This window comes from Astatotilapia calliptera, chromosome 6 (assembly GCF_964374335.1).
Source record: "Astatotilapia calliptera chromosome 6, fAstCal68.1, whole genome shotgun sequence".
In the NCBI taxonomy this organism is placed as follows: Eukaryota; Metazoa; Chordata; class Actinopteri; order Cichliformes; family Cichlidae; genus Astatotilapia; species Astatotilapia calliptera.
Genome location: NC_137427.1, coordinates 17,509,704 through 17,525,710, shown reverse-complemented (window position 1 = coordinate 17,525,710; position 16,007 = coordinate 17,509,704). Strand labels below are relative to the sequence as shown.

At 40.4% G+C, this 16,007-nt stretch overlaps 3 protein-coding genes across 4 annotated transcripts; 2 read left to right on the top strand and 1 right to left on the bottom strand.

Moving 5' to 3' along the window:
* The first annotated feature begins 154 nt into the window (after nucleotides 1–154).
* Nucleotides 155–2,450, top strand: hmox1b (heme oxygenase 1b). The gene is made up of 6 exons (XM_026169288.2): nucleotides 155–453; nucleotides 597–653; nucleotides 990–1,101; nucleotides 1,199–1,414; nucleotides 1,515–1,787; nucleotides 1,933–2,450. Exons 2-6 carry the CDS (start codon nucleotides 604–606, stop codon nucleotides 2,122–2,124), a joined length of 843 nt encoding a protein of 280 aa, XP_026025073.1. The 5' UTR covers nucleotides 155–453; nucleotides 597–603; the 3' UTR covers nucleotides 2,125–2,450.
* A 1,929-nt stretch (nucleotides 2,451–4,379) lies between these two features.
* Nucleotides 4,380–9,346, bottom strand: rnf11a (ring finger protein 11a). 2 transcript variants are annotated; one of them, XM_026170658.2, is made up of 3 exons: nucleotides 8,914–9,346; nucleotides 7,126–7,298; nucleotides 4,380–6,062 (listed from the first exon to the last, which is right to left on the bottom strand). In XM_026170658.2, the coding sequence occupies exons 1-3, from the start codon at nucleotides 9,028–9,030 to the stop codon at nucleotides 5,891–5,893; spliced, it is 462 nt and encodes a 153-aa protein (XP_026026443.1). In that variant the 5' UTR covers nucleotides 9,031–9,346; the 3' UTR covers nucleotides 4,380–5,890. The 2 variants fall into 2 exon arrangements, with proteins under 2 accessions (XP_026026443.1, XP_080158974.1); XM_080302848.1 differs by lacking the exon at nucleotides 8,914–9,346 and adding an exon at nucleotides 8,048–8,215.
* A 1,741-nt stretch (nucleotides 9,347–11,087) lies between these two features.
* LOC113023262 (uncharacterized) lies at nucleotides 11,088–14,060 on the top strand. Its single transcript, XM_026169287.2, has 4 exons — nucleotides 11,088–11,228; nucleotides 13,187–13,354; nucleotides 13,437–13,583; nucleotides 13,660–14,060. Exons 1-4 carry the CDS (start codon nucleotides 11,226–11,228, stop codon nucleotides 13,729–13,731), a joined length of 390 nt encoding a protein of 129 aa, XP_026025072.1. The 5' UTR covers nucleotides 11,088–11,225; the 3' UTR covers nucleotides 13,732–14,060.
* Nucleotides 14,061–16,007: the final 1,947 nt, after the last annotated feature.

The following is a 16,007-nucleotide window of genomic DNA, read 5'->3' as shown; positions in this document are numbered from 1 at the left end:
AAATGCACAGCATTAGTCACTGTTTAAACACTTCCTCTCTCACAGCTTTGCAAACTCACACTGTCATGCTTAGCCTCAGCTCCTCCTCCCCTGTGTGGCTCTACTTTGGAATCTGAAGTTGCAGCATCATGTTTAGCGCTCAGCCCTCCCCCCTGGTTTTCCAGGGAACTCCCTCCTCACACTCTGGTAGTCCTTCCCTCAGCAGTTTTCCTCAAAGTTGCCGTATCATGTTAACTCCTGGTCCCCTCCTACTATTGTTGCTGATGTTGCCGTGTCATGTTTAGCCCAGTTTTTTTTTTGTTGAGGCTGAGTTCCTGTTTGTGTTGAGCTGGTGGTGGGAGGAGGAGACTGAAGCGGATCGTATAAAGAGAAGCGTGAAAGCCAGCAGAGCACACAACTGCACTGGACATCCAGAGAGAAACTAAGGGCACAGATCAGACTTCATTCTTACTGGTGAGTCAAACGAGATATCATACTTTAAATTTGACAACCTTTTGTCGATTTATATCCACAGTGTTCTCACCATATCAGAAAAGGATTTATGCTCTGTTAAAGTACCTTTCTGACATCTTTACTGTCCTTTACTGTTTTTTCAGGGGCACAATGGAAACCGAGAAGAAGACGCATACAGCAGCAGAGCAGATGACCGACAGGTTAGACTGAGCTGCTGTGATTTTATTAAGAACCTAAATCTTCTTTTCCGCTCCATGCACATTTTTCTTTTAATGTCTGGGGATAGATTTAGTTTTCAATCAGCTCTGTGACATCCAACACATATCTCAAGTAGCAGAATATGTTTGGGAAGCTTATGAGCTACATAAACATTTCTAATCACAATATCATAATGGAAGTTTACTTTGGATGCACATATTTGCCCTACATGTTTTCTAATGATTACTGCTCTTAGCCTTGTGTCACTGCCTTTATCTTAGCTGCAATACATTAAATGTTGTCTTTCTCTTCTAATTGTGATCAATTTCTTTTCTCAGGGACTTGTCTGAACAAATAAAAAAAGTGACTAAGGAGAGTCACGTTAGAGCAGAAAACACAGAACTGATGCTGAGCTTCCAGAGGGGAAAGGTCACGCTTCCGCAATATAAGGTAATATTAAAAAAAGGACAGCACAATTGTTTAAATAATCTTACTTTTGTGGGGGTCGATACCAAGATTTAATGGCTTTGTGTCTCTTCTTCTTCAGCTCCTCCTGTGTTCGCTGTATGAGATCTACCAGGCTTTGGAGGAAGAGCTGGACAGGAACTCGGACCATCCGAGCGTCGCACCTATTTACTTTCCTGCTGAACTGGCCAGGCTGAAGTCCATTGAAAAAGATCTGGAATACTTCTATGGTCAGGACTGGAGAGAGAAGATTGTCATTCCTGCAGCCACTAAAAGATACAGCCACAGGCTCAGACAGGTATGTTTTATTTAAACCTTCCATGAATCACATGCATGTTTCTATCTCTGCTAGGTGATGGTCAATTAACACTCTTGATAACTCCATTACCATTTTTTAGATTGGCAAAGAAAACCCTGAATTCCTGCTTGCCCATGCTTACACCCGGTATCTGGGTGACCTGTCTGGGGGACAGGTTCTTGGTCGGATCGCTCAGAAGTCCATGGATCTGAAAAATGGTGATGGTCTGTCCTTCTTTGCCTTCCCTGGGGTGTCCAGCCCCAACCTGTTCAAACAGCTCTATCGCAGCCGAATGAACAGTGTGGAGCTGACAGAGGAGGAGAGGAACGGTGTGCTGGAGGAGGCTGTCAGGGCCTTTGAGTTCAACATTCAGGTAAGGAGGTGTGATAATCTAGGAAGGACAGATCGTAAAGCAAAAGTGCCACTCAGAGGGCAGCTGAACCTTAGATTAGCTCCATCTTACACTTACTAATATTTAGCTACAGCAGCTGATAGATGCTCTGTTGTTTGTGTTACAGGTCTTTGAAGATTTACAGAAGATGCTGACTGTCTCTGACAACAACCTGCAGAGCTCCATGACACAGTCCAAGCCAGTAAAGGCGAGCACACTCCACATGTCAGAAAACATTTACACTTCCTCGCTGCTCAGGATGGTCCTGGGACTGTTTGTGGCTCTGGCTACTGTCAGTGTGGGAATGTACGCTTTATGAAAAGAAACTCAAGAAATACTGTGAAATGAAGTGTTGCTGTTGAGGTTTGAAATCTTTGCTTTGGTACTGTAAACCTAAAAGCAGAAAAATCCCCACCTGATTATAACTGTAAGATTTTAAAAACATGTACAGATCACAAAATACTGTGTAACATTTATGTAATTTATCCATAGGAACCATTCACACTCACACATACGTACAATAAGTGTAATAGTTTCTGAATCTGTTGCACTGATATCCCTTGTGGTTGAAAATGTGCAATGTGTGTGCTTTAAATACTGTAAATATATATGAACCTTTTAATAAAATATTCTGCTGAAAGAAAATATCTCTATCGTACTGTATCGTGAAAATTTTCTGCTTTAGTACAGTGATCATGAAGTTCATTCTAGTAATGAGCATTACTCTGCTGATGTTGAGGGTCCAGCTGGTGGACATGTCCACTAATGTTCTGGCACCCGACCACATGCCTGCTGTTCATTTGGCTCTTAGTCATACAAGAGTCTGGATGCGGGGAGCAAGTCCTTTTTATATGATTTAAACACTAAATAAACTCACTTGCTGGCAAGCCACCCACAGCACGCTTAAGTGTTTTTGCCTCCATCAGACTAACATCTGCTTAACAAATGTTGCAAGCTAAAAAAAAAAACCTTATTTCAGTTTTACTCAGCCCAAAGTGATATGTTTAAACTGTTTGTTTAAAACATAAATCATTTTGCCTGATAACGATTATCGTCTTTTTTAAAGTGATCCTGAGTCATACATTTCTAGACTTTCTAAAGGTGTTTCAGCATTTTTCTTTGGACATTGGCTGCAGTCCAGTTTTCATACACAAATAGTTTCTTTTTGATCCATGGATCATTCAAGCATAAACAGGTGACTAACTAACAAACCAGTTTTGTGTCTAAATGTAAAGACAACTTAACAAAGAAACCAATTTGTTCCCATTTCCTTAAAAAAAGCTTGATGTATCTCAGCATGGTGTGAAATGTGTCTATAAACAATATGAGGAAACAAGAAGACAAAAGAAGAAATAGCGTGATTAAAAAAAGCTATCTACAGCAAATGAACAAATAAATGCCACGTCCTTAAAAAAACAGGAAGAAACTCAAGCAGACCTCACATAGGGCATAAGAGATATATCTAGAATTTCAGTTGATCCATCTGCTGCTCACTATAGCCTCATTAGAAATGGTCTCAGTGAAAGGGTGGTTGTGAAGAAGCCATTCCTAAGGAAGCAAAACAAAGTGAAAAGACCGAGGTATGTCAAAGTACACAAAAACTGAAATGACAATCAGTAGCAATCAGGTTTTAAGAAGGGATGAGTGATCAGTGGCGCTCTTTCGTGGTTTGGGGCTACATTTCAACCAGAGGCTTTGAGGATCTTGTGAAAACTGATGAATTTATGAACACAGCAAAGTGCTGTAATACTGTCTGAAAAGCATCTAATTGCCAACGGCTTCATTTTTCAGCACTATAATCAGCAAAACAATGCAAACGCACTATGTAGAAAAATACACAGTGGAACTGTCACTTTTGGATTAGCCTCCCCACAGACCAGACCTCAACATTGTTAAAGTACTGTGGGATCCCTTTGAACAGGCAGCTAAGATACAAAAAAAAGAAGAGCTTTGAATATCCTTCAAGAAGCCTAGAGAACTATTCCTGAAGACTATGAGAAATGACAAGATATTTGAGTTCAGATTATGTTAAAGAATAAAGGCGATCATACCAATATTAACTTCCAAGCTCATAATAATTGTACTGACATTTTCTATCTGACTGTACTTGATTTGCAGTTACGTTTGTGCATTTCCTGTTTTTCTAAGAAAACACAAAGAAATGAGGGCTGACTCATTCTGAGCTGTGACAGTGATGACACATTCTTTGAAGCTTTTCATGTAAAGGCGTAGACAACCAATCCACTTCAGGGATTAACTATCAAGTTTTAACATCTTGCACACTGTCTATACTCAGTGGGCTTAACTGTTATCAATACGAATCAGTCATTTATGGAAATAAATTATTTTAGTGCTCAGTTAAACACAGAAGACTATAACGCAGTCATATGCAATGGTGTTTGAGATAAATACATGCTCTGTTCCTTAAGGAATCTAAAGATTTATATAAAACATGATAAATTAAATTTAGTTTTGTCTGTTCCTTAAGTTCTAACCCACTACCCTCTCCAGCTGAGAGGTTGAGAATGTGTTTCAATACAATATTTAATGCAGAAACAAAACATCACACTTGTATAAGATTTGGTATCCACTTTTATTGTGGTTTCATGGATTTCCTAAAACCTGTGCACTTGTAGCACAAGTCATAAATCAAAAGACAGAATGACTGTTGATTGTTAACAGCAGCCAGATCACATTTCTGGCTTCATCCTAGGCCTGTTTCATCGTGACACAAATCACTACATTGCTGGTATCTGCCTCCTCCTAGAGGACAACTAAAGAAAAACAAAAGTAATGTCATAAATGATTGTACTTCACAGGAAATTGGCTTACCTCAACCTTAAAAGGCACAGTATGTGCACAGTAAATCACAAATTTCCTTTTACAGTCATACCGTCAATGTGTAACAACTGAAATCATGCTTTACATTGAAGATACATTCCTTTCTACTGCTGTAGCTTCTGTTTTTGCCATTTCTCATCTTTGTGCATTATGCAACGATAACTGACAGCACATGTCCAACACCAAAAGCATAAAAATCACATTCCATTACCAGACGTGGAAGCTTTGGAAATGCATCACTTGCTCATTTAGAAGGCATTCGGCGCACAATCCAAAAGCTTCAAACAAGAAAAGGAGCGGAAACTACATTACATTTTACAACTGAGGGGGTTAACTCACAATGTTAGCTTGACATGACGATCTCTATCCAACAACCCATAAAATGCAAACATACACACATAGAAAAAACACCATTATCGAAATCTACAAGCTACACAGTATCAGGTGACAGACATCTTATCTCAAGGTGCTTTAAGGGTGATTGCACGGTATATTGTGTCTTTGTTATTGACTGTAAAGGACAAACTACGGGTTGAGAGCACAAACTTAAGGCAAAGCAAAAGCTGAGGATTCATATTGTGGGAAAGCAACAGAAACATTCACATATAGTCAAAGCAGCTAAAATAAAACTGGAGTAATTTTCAAAATATGCTCAAAAGCTGAATTGACACCATTTTATCTCATGGCATAGCTTCAGGAAAGTGTGATTTGTGAAGTTTTATGTATACTGATGTATGCTTTTCAGTAGAGAGCATTGTGTTTAGGTGACATTCAAGATCACAAGTTTACTTGGAGAGTGCAGTTACTTCACTTCATGTGTTCACTGGAAATTCTGACAATGATTCCCACTTGATCAAAACAATTATGCATTTCCTCCATTTAGAGAACGTGCTACACATCACACATCTTGAAAGAGGGTGCAAATTACACAAAGGCAAAAATAAGTGTAAGTCATATGAAAGTGAAATTACTGTGCAGTAATATTTTGCTACTTGTACAGCTCCTTCATTCGTTGTATTTGGCACATCTTCCTTCTGCCAAAGCATGCTTTCCAAGTCTGACTAGGTGCATTTCAGGCCTACAGAGTGTGCTGTAGGACACAGTTGTTTACTTGTGTGTATTAACAAGCACCCAACAAACATCTGCATCATGCCACATCCCCTCATCTATCTGTTGGAACAGCTATGACAGTTTTGGCTAAAAAGGTGCATTACTTTTAGGCAGAAGCAGCCACCAGGGGCCGTTCAGTTGGTTTCGTAAGTAGACAGCAGGGCTGCATCTACGGGCTCCATGCAGGAGGGGCAGGTGAAGGAACGCATCAGCCATGGGTCGATGCAGTCCACGTGGTAGATGTGAAGGCAGGGCAAAAACCGAATGGGGTCGCCATATTCAAAATCCAACATGCAGATGACACATCTGGAGGGGAAAAAAGTGAAAAGATTTACCAATACCCGAAGACTTTGATATATTACAAAAAAAAAGCATCTCAAAATACAATCAATAACTCATACGATAACTCATCTTCTGTGCTGTGCCATCATCTTAGCCAGAGGTTGTTTTGTTGCCCCAATGTATAAATCACAGCAATGCTCCTGGCACTTAACAACTTATATTATATTACTCTGTTTGTGCCAGGGGACCCAATTCTTGGTCCCCGCAGAAGAGCTAACTCGTCAGGCCAGGACTCTGCAGTCTATTTACACTTACAGGCCAGTGGCCTCTCTTTCAATGATGAGGATGTACACATCCCGGACAGGGAGGAATGCTAGTTTGTGAGAGGAGTCAAGGAGGTCATTTATGTGAAAAGGGAAAGACCATCTCTGAATCGAGAAGGGGGCCTAAGGGTATATTTTTCACCATCTTACATTGCTGTGATTGCTGCTTTGCTCTGAACTTTGACAGCCTTTTGTGTTACTCGCAGCAACAACTCCACCTCATTGTTAGTCCATTTAAAAAACTCAGTGCTTTTCCTCAACATTCTGCCGCAACGTTTCAAAGAGCCGGAAAGTAAATAAGCGGCAGAGAGAAATGAGGCAGGTCGAATCTTCTTGCGCTTCACGCATGCGCTGAATTGGAATGTAAGTGTTTTCGGCCGTTTTAATGTGGACGCACAACTCTATGAAAATGACTGAAAACGCTAGTGTGGACGCGGAGCGTTTTCAGACGCTGTTCTCAAATCTATCCGGGCTAGTGTGGACGTAGCCTTAGATGAGTGACGAAATGTTTCTCCCACTGAAAACGCTACGTCCAGAAGAACAGAATCAACTTTTTGGGATTTCCTTACCTGGATGATTGAGCGTGCATCAAGATGCGAAAGCTTTGTGTTCTTGGACAGTGGAACTATTCAAAGATTTCTGAATAAACTATTAGTACCTGCATTTCAAATGGGGAAATCAAATGGGGGAGGGGGGGGGGGGGGGGGGGAATCAAAGCGATATGTAAATTGAAACAAATGAGAGTGCCACCATTTAAAACTCACTCTTTAACTTTCTTCTCAGAGGCGTCAGAGCCTGGATCAAAGATGCCTTTGGGAAGATGCTGGATGAGTCCTATGCGCTGTGCGATGCGGACTTGCTCCTCCTCAGTCAGCTGACTGGCCAGACGGCTCTCGCCTGGGGTGGGATGGTACACTGGCACAGCCTGAGTGCGCTCCTTGAAATAAATGAAAAGAAGACAATTCGTGTCATCTTTGAAAGGGTGATTTTATATTTCCAGTGGCATCAGAAAACCTGGGACCAGATAAAGATATTTTATTTATTTCCTTGTGTTTTCATATGTTTCTAAATGACCTGAATCTTCATCTTCATTTAAATTAAATTAAAAATTTAAATTAAAATATGATACACCTGTATATCAGAGTTCCTTATGCTTTAAATGTCCAAGACTGAAACACTGAGCAAAAGCAGATTCTGTCTCTACAGGTACAATCTAAATAAATGAACCCTCTAGCACTGATTACTGGACTACAAGCTAACCATCTTTACAATTTTGAGGGCCAAAAAGTGCATATACGCTCACCAGTCACTTTATGAGATACACCTGTTTAACTGCTCATTAATGCAAATATTCAATCAGCCTTTCACATTACTTTGAATGTGGCATATTTGTTGGTAACAGGCAGGTCTGAGCACTTCAGAAACTGCTGATCTACTGAAATTTTCCCATACAATCATCTCTAGGGTTTACAGAGAATGGTCTGAAAAAGAGAAAATATCCATTGAGCCACAGTTCTCTGGGTCACAATATCTTGTCTATGTCAGAGCCCTTGGCATAATTTAAACACCACAGCCTATCTGAGTATCGTTACTGACCAGGTCCATCCTTTAATGACCTCAGTGAATTTGCCTCAAAGTTCAATTCATCTCAAACTGCTTTCTTGATCAAAAGTTCTCTGTACTCACATGGCCTCCACAGTCATCAGATCTCAATCCAATAGAGCACCACATGTGGTGGGACAGGCAAGTCCCATCATGGATGTGCAGCCGACAAATCTGCAACAACTGTGTGATGCTATCATGTCAATATGAACCAACATATCTGAGAAATGTTTCCAGCACCTGGATGCAACAAAGACTTAAGGCAGTTCTGAAAGCAAAAGTAAGTCCAACCCAGTACGAATAAGGTGTACCTAATAAAGTGTTCAGTGAGTGTACATTTCCAAGCATTATAATGTGTTTGCATATTTTCTAGATTTTCAGGTCCACTATTAGGAGACAGGTTGTGTTGAGCCAAACACAAAAAATCGGTTTTGTTTTTTGTTTTTTTAAATGTTTACTTGCTTATAAAGTTAAATGTTAAAAAGCCCTAAATACATTTAGGCAAGTTTCAGCCTGACTTATATATCCGTGACAAAGTGGTGCAAAGGTTTGTACCGTCACCTCTCAGCAAGACGTTCCTGGTTTTCTTGATAATAAGCTGATGACATGAACTAGATAAAGGAACCAATGTTTTAGGATCGAGATAAAGATTGTCACATTGCAAATTATGCGTATACACTGCACAATGTTTTATCCTTTTTTCAAAAAAATATAAGACCCGAACACAAATTATGACTGTGTTTCTAAAATTTTGTAGCAGTAATTTGACTGTGGTATTTACTTTATTCAAGCTTAATTTCTGCATGGTGCAATCTGATCCTGAAAGCTGCGCTGCACAAACTTCAGCTTCCAAATTTAAGATAACAGCAATAACAGCCTCCACCACTAATTAGACTTGAGGGTGGGGGGATTCAATTGTCATGCTCTGGACTCCCCGGGCTGTATTTCACCTGAGACCCGGGCTGCTCTTGGTATGGCGGCGGGGGCTCTCCGGGCAGACTGCCTCCCTCGGAGTCGTTCAGCAGCGACAGGTCATCCGCACCTTGTGAAAATAGACAGTTCCCCATTGAAATGAGACCACCATGAGACTGTCACTTCTTTCTAATGCTGACAGACTCGGCGCTCTCTCTAAACGTTAGCTTGGCTAGCTTTTAGCTGACAGCTGTCATTCGGCGGGGAGCCTTATTTACGGAGAAGCGCTGCAGCTCGTTCGGACGCGATAAACGCCCAACACTGAGCGATACCGTGGCTTTAATAACAACTGGCGACACAAATGTTAACTGTATCAGCGAGAACAATTCTGTGTGTCCGACCGTACGCTATGTTTACAAGAAATACGAGCCGGAACTATATCACCAGGAAGTTTTCTAAACATCAAACATTAAACTTCCGGTAAAAGCTTCAAATTAAAAGTTGAGATGCGAGCTTTGCTGTAAGTGTTGATGGAGAATTATAGACAAGATCAGGAGTTGCACTGTGTCTTTGTGGATCTACAGAAAGCATATGTTAGTATACCAAGATCGGAGCTGTGGTACTGTATAAGGAAGTCAAGAGTGGCAGAAAAGTATGTGAGGGTGGTGCAGGACATGGATGAGGACAGTGGTAAGGTGTGCAGTAGGAGTGATGATAAAGCTTAAGGTTAGGGTGGGATTGCATCGGTGATCTAAACCCTTTCTTGGTTACAGTGGTGATGGACATGCTGACAGATGAGGTCAGGCAGGAGTCTCTGTGTACTATGATGTTTGCACACGACATGATCTGTAGTGACAGTATGGAGCGAGTGAAAGAGAGCCCGGAGAGGTGGATATATACATTGAAGAGAAGAGAAATGAACAACAGCTGAAGCCAGACAGAATACATTTGTGCTAATAAGAATAAGAAAACAGGTGGAAAAGTGAACATGCAAGGAGCAGAGGTAGTGAAGGTAGTTGAGATACCTGGGGGATCATCCAGCAGTGGACAGTATGTGCACAGGAGAGGTGAAGAAGATTGCATGGGCAGAGTGGGGCAGGTGAAGATGATTGTCAGGGTGATTTGTAGCAGAAGGATAGCAGGAAAGTGAAATGAAAGGGAAGGTTTACAAGATGGTAGTGAGACCTGCAGTGATGCATAGCTTAGAGATGGTAGCACTAACAAAAAGACAGGAAGCTGAGCTGGAAGTGGCAGAGCTGAAGATCTAATGCACAGAACACAGTGCAATAGTTACACCCTTTTGTACATGCTCTACAGAGAGAATAGCAAATAAAATAGTTTTACAATTTAGAGTAACATATAAATCATGAACAACATTGCCATCCTCTATGTAGCCGGTGTATCAGAAAAACTCAGGAGAGTCTTTTCCAAGCATGACATCCCAGTATACTTCAGACCCAGCAACACACTCAGACAGAAACTGGTTCATCCCAAAGACAAAACTCCTAAACACAAACTTAACAATGTGGTGTATGCTGTACAGTGCAGTGAGGAATGCCCAGACCTCTACATCGGAGAGACCAAACAGCCACTTCATAAACATATGGCACAGCATAGAAGAGCCACCTCCACGGGACAAGACTCGGTGGTCCATCTGCATCTAAAGGACGAAGGTCACCCTTTCAAGGATAGCAATGTACATATTTTGGACAGAGAGGACAGATAGCTTGAAAGAGGAGTAAAAGAAGCCATTTATGTCCACTGTGAGCGACCATCTTTGAACAGAGGCGGTGGTTTACGACACCAACTGTCGTACATCAACAACATCAACAATCCAGTTTTGCGATCCCTTCCCACACGCCATAACACACTCACATCCTGGGCCATCTGACCTCAGGAAATCACATGATAGGGTGGGGCTAGATTTCACAATGAGCTCACCCGAAACCTTGGCTGATTGTGACCTACAGCCATTTTCACACATTAGCTCATGTGATTAGGTAGAGGATCCATTGTCCCTCTCGGTGGGTTACTCCCACAGAGCTTAAATCTGGGACTTTCCACCATTTTACCCTAGAACTGAAGAAGCTTCTCGGATCAGAGGTGAAACGTCTTCAAGCCACTTAAAGAAGTCCAGATGCTTTTCTTTCCAAGCTCCTTAGACTGTAACCACATAACGTCCTTAACGATGAATAAAATATTCAGCTTCTGACGTAACTGCATTGGGTGAAAAAAATAAATAAATAAAACGCTTTTATTCTGAAGGGCATATATTGGTTCCTGTCAAGTGAACGCGAAGAGAGAAAGTTTCGTCTCATTTTTTAACCTTCTTGCGATAAAGAGCTGGCCAATGGTAAGCGAGCGACACATCTTTCTTTCACCAATTAACAAGCTAAACGTTTATTGAGGTCTATATTTTTATCGTAAAACATTAAGCTTTGCATATAAATCAAAACCTGCTATTATCTGGATTGATGTTTGAAACTAACGGACATTTCAGGGCGAAGGCTGCAGCTGGGGTAGACAACCTAGCTACCAAACAACAACCAAAACACATTAAATTCTGCTCTAGATGACCGGACTCATTCGATTTTACAAATTGATTTCTTTTGCGGTTTAAAATAGGCGTTTGAGGTGTTGTACGCGAGCAGGACCGGCCCACATTATGGCCGGGAAATCTGCTACACAGCCGAGTTGTCCCACCATCCCCAATAACCTGGGGATGATGGAACAGCAGCCTGGGTCTAATGTGCCTCCGTTACGGTACGGTATGGCCACCATATACACTCCACAGCGCATACTGTGTGTGGCCCAAACACATAAAACATAGCTACACATGGGGAGCTGGTTTCTCTCAGCCGTGGCAGAGAGTGGGCTGAACCCCGAGAGAAAAGTGTTCACACCCCGTGTGCACATACACGAAGCCACTTTATATGCTCGTACTGCTCTTACCCTCTGTTATGGTCGTACTTTAATGTCATCTGAGCCATTTTCATTCAGTTTCATGTTGCTTTGTTGAATTAATTGATCGATTTTACTCTATAGAGCCACTTTATTGCGTTATATGTTCATTTTTACAGACGCTTTTTATTGTATTTTATTTAGATTTTTACGTATCGAGCTTATCGGATTATATTGAGCTTTACACATGTCATTGAGCTCCATGTAGATTTTTTCCTTTATGACTTCCTTTATTATTTATTGTGTTTGTGTGTGTGTGTGTGTGTGTGTGTGTGTGTGTGTGTGTGTGTGTGTGTGTGTGTGTGTGTGTGTGTGTGTATTGTTTTCATTTTGTGTTGTTTTGTACTATTGTCTTCTATTTTGAGTGGATGGAGCTATTTTACTTTATTGAATGTATTTTTTTCGGTAGCACTTTATAATAATATAATAATAAGTGCTTAATTCCTCGTGTATATAGCATTACTCCTTAGTATGCAATTTTTAAACACAGATACATTATTATGACCATGATTATGATCGTGATAATTACTAGCAGTCACTTAGTAGCAGTGATAGCTTTACATAGTTACACCATGTACAGCAGTGATAGTTGTATATGGTGTAACAACATCAGATCAGGAGGATTATGAAGGCACGTAGGCTGATGTTCATTTTCCTGATGTTTCATATGACTTTTGTCATGTGACTTTGTCTTGTTTTGCCCAACTCTTGTTCTTCTATAAATGCCAGGCAAATGGACGATAAGCTGCTATTTGCTAGCCTGTTTTTGTTGTTTTGCATTGTTTTGTCCTTTTGTCCCATATGTGTCAAAGTGCACATTTTTAAGTGCTGTTTGATATAAAAAGAGTCAAAACTCAGGAGAACAAGTGTGGATTTTATTTCCTTGTTCTTTTACTTGTGAAACAACCATTATGATGGACTCAAAGTCAAATACTTTGCTTTTGTTTTTTATTTATTTTTTATTGCATCCATACATATATTGTTACCTACCTAAGCTTAAATTTAGATTACCATAATTATTTAATATGCCACACTAAGGTCTCTTTTTCAGAATATGACTAACCCAAACAATATCCATTGCTAAGTTGTGCAGTTGTTCTTGGTGATTGAATGCATTTCAGTTCTGTAAGTGTTGGGAATAAAATAAACAATATTTAAAGAAGCCTAATTGCCCATTATACATCGTTCCTGTTATAAGAAATTCCTAAACTACCAGAAATAGAGACCTGAAATCATTGTCAGTAGTCGCAGCTACAGAGACCCACTGGTGCTGTTGTGGTAACTCGAGTCATGTTACAGAATTGCCTGCCTGCACATCAGACTGTCTCTAATGGCACTTCATTCATTTAGGCCTCGGTTCAGCAACCCCCTCCACCCCTTCCACCCCCTCCACCTGTTACTTTGGCTTCTGGAAAGCCTCCATCTTCACCGTGCCCTCAGCATGCTGCAATACCAATACCTCCTGAATATCCTCCAGTTCAGGAGACAAGTGGATCATCGCAGGCAAATTTCTCAGAGGTAAATGTCTCCCCCACAGTCTGTGGTTATACTGACATGAGACCCTTCAAAAAGTTTCATGATTTAATCTCTCAACATCCAGAATGGATCATCTCCACCCCTGCAAAATGGATTACAGGTTCCACCATCGCAAGACAGTGCAGGGCCTGAGCTGTCAGATGGTGATGAAGAAAATAAGCACCTCCCAGTGCAGGAAACAGACCCTGCACCGCAGACGTTAGCCCAACAGGTCAGTTGTCTCTGAGCAGAAACTTAAAAACTGATTTTCATTATTAAAAAGACTAATTAGATTCCATCTTCTTCAGAGTTCTGGATCCAGGGTGCCCGATGAAGCTGACGCTCAGGCAGGTGAGAATGGAGAGGAGCGCATGCCCTGAGGAGCTTCAGTTACTTGCTGATACTTGAAATTTCAAGCAGTTGGGATCATTTGAATGTCATTATATTGCAGTGAACTTCTACTTTGTCTTTTTAATTTTAGCTAGGCTCTACGAAGCGCTTTGCTATGTGTTTCTCATTCAGTCATAAAAACGTGTACTTCATGAAGTTCATGCCTTGCTTATGGAATTTGCACATAGTTAAACTACTAGCTATTAGAGACAATCCACTTACCTACCTTAGCCACTCCCGAACAAGCCAAAGTACATTAAAATCATTAAAGTACCTCGGTGACCTTGACCTCAAGGTCAGAGGTCAAGTTTTCTGAAAATCTGGTGAATACAATAACCAAAGAAGAAAGTAATGATTTTCAAATCTATACTATAGGTGCATCTACTAGGAGGCTGAGGGTAGCATTAGCGGCCATAAGTATTTTTTCCATTATTTTTAATTTATTGAATATGAGGAAAGAAAATGTCTAACTTTTCCCCCAGTTTACCTTTCACAGGCAGGGATATATTACTGGTTGAAGTAAGGAAAATATTTTGAAACTTGATCAAATCGATGCCAAATCATAGGAGTTTATGATTCATAATTCTAAAGTCATTTTAATTTATTTATGATCTTAAATCTTTGAAGTGATCAAGCAGTCATCTGATGCCTCGTGCTCTTTGGCACTGTAACCGGTAAGAAGTGCACTATTGCCATGTGGGGAAAAGAAAAAAGCTCACCAGCACATGCACTTTGTCAGAAATTTTTAATGTGGTTGTTGAATATACCTCAGTGATGTTTTATTTCTGGTTTACTTTAATTTGTCATGACTTACGCTGAAACACAGGACCATACTGCACATACTTAGTGTGAACATACTGCACATACTTAGTAAAAAGTCATTACCGTGCAGCGTATTAACCAACAACGTTTTGCTCAAAAATAGTATTTAAAAACTAATTTTGGTCTTCCAAATAAATTATTGTCATTTCTTTTTATCTGTTTGTATCAGTGTATTTAACGTTATGTTCGTGTGCTAATGTGCTTACTGCTGGCTGGACAGGAATCCTTTCCTGGAGTATGAGCTAGTAGCTCAGAATACTTAAGTCAAACTTGCAGCTGCAGTGCTTGAAACCTGTAAATGTATCTTTAAAAAAACCCCAAATATTTAAACACTGTTGAACCAAATTTTGTCCTTTTTTTGTCACTTGCCCTTTTTTTTTTTTTTTATTAAACTTTTTCTTGTTTTGAACACTTGCATTACTGTTTTTGAAGGAAGGCTTGACAGTGTTTGGTGAGTTCCATAACGCAGCGGTCCCCAACCCCCGGGTTTGGTACTGGGCCAGGAGAGTTGAAGCTCGGGTGTTAAATGTATGGTTTTCAGAGTTTTCATCGTTAACTCGGTTTCCCTGGGTCTTTTCCTGTGTTGTAGTTGTGCGTCTTATTTTCAAAGAAATATTTACGCATTACCATAGCGACCAGAGAGCATTAAGGGCCAGAGAGGAGGACGTTACTCACAATGTTGTTGGCGCTGCTAATAAAGTTACAAAATTACACAGTGAATTTGTGTTTATTATCATATTTACAAAATACCACCGTTTTTTTTCTTGGTCGTATCATTTTATTTTGTTGTATTTATCCGCGACACCTTAAAGGCCGGTCCGTGAAAATCTTGTCTGACATTAAAACGGTCCGTGGCACAAAAAAGGTTGGGGACCACTGCTTTAATGAATGCAACAAAGAGCCTGCAGGCCCTGCTAGCAGCTCTGTGAGGCTGTACCACTGCGAATCACATTGAGTGAAATGCGAACGCTCAGGTCACAATGCTATCAATCTGGTTTTTAACAAGTATAACGTTTAATAAGTTTCCCATCTCATTTTAGACGGGGACCAGTGCAGTTAAAGCTTTAAAGATGATCCATGTCAGCAATACCAATATTCTTTCTTTGCACATTTTGCACCTCTATACCAAAGTTTCAAGAAATCAGCTTGATGGTGTTTTAAGAAAAAGGAACAGCGCTGACAACATACTAGAAACTGGAGATAAAAATGACATAAATAAATTTCTAACTTTGTTATAAAGTATTTAGTTTGCAATTATTTTGACCAACTAATTTCATAACACGACATGAAAAGTGATTAAATAACCAAATTCAGCAGTTTGCCCTCTGGGCACTACTGACATTCCACATTTGAATCTGGAACAAAGAGGTGGGGCATGTAGCCTGAATGCTTTCAAATTCCAAACACCCTGCAAAGAGACAAGTTATTTTTTAATGTATGCAAG

What these genes read in the sequence shown, in the direction of transcription:
- hmox1b (XM_026169288.2), top strand. Translation starts at nt 604, where the DNA reads ATGGAAACCGAGAAGAAGACGCATACAGCAGCAGAGCAGATGACCGAC. An exon ending in GCAGAGCAGATGACCGACAG is followed by an intron (nt 654 to 989) that starts GTTAGACTGAGC and finishes TTCTTTTCTCAG; the next exon opens with GGACTTGTCTGAACAAATAA. An exon ending in CCTTTGAGTTCAACATTCAG is followed by an intron (nt 1,788 to 1,932) that starts GTAAGGAGGTGT and finishes TTTGTGTTACAG; the next exon opens with GTCTTTGAAGATTTACAGAA.
- rnf11a (XM_026170658.2), bottom strand. Translation starts at nt 9,030, where the DNA reads ATGGGGAACTGTCTATTTTCACAAGGTGCGGATGACCTGTCGCTGCTG. An exon ending in AAGAGCAGCCCGGGTCTCAG is followed by an intron (nt 7,299 to 8,913) that starts GTGAAATACAGC and finishes ATTTATTTCAAG; the next exon opens with GAGCGCACTCAGGCTGTGCC. An exon ending in TCTGAGAAGAAAGTTAAAGA is followed by an intron (nt 6,063 to 7,125) that starts GTGAGTTTTAAA and finishes TTTCCCCTCCAG; the next exon opens with ATGTGTCATCTGCATGTTGG.
- LOC113023262 (XM_026169287.2), top strand. An exon ending in CGCAGGCAAATTTCTCAGAG is followed by an intron (nt 13,355 to 13,436) that starts GTAAATGTCTCC and finishes CTCAACATCCAG; the next exon opens with AATGGATCATCTCCACCCCT. An exon ending in CGCAGACGTTAGCCCAACAG is followed by an intron (nt 13,584 to 13,659) that starts GTCAGTTGTCTC and finishes CATCTTCTTCAG; the next exon opens with AGTTCTGGATCCAGGGTGCC.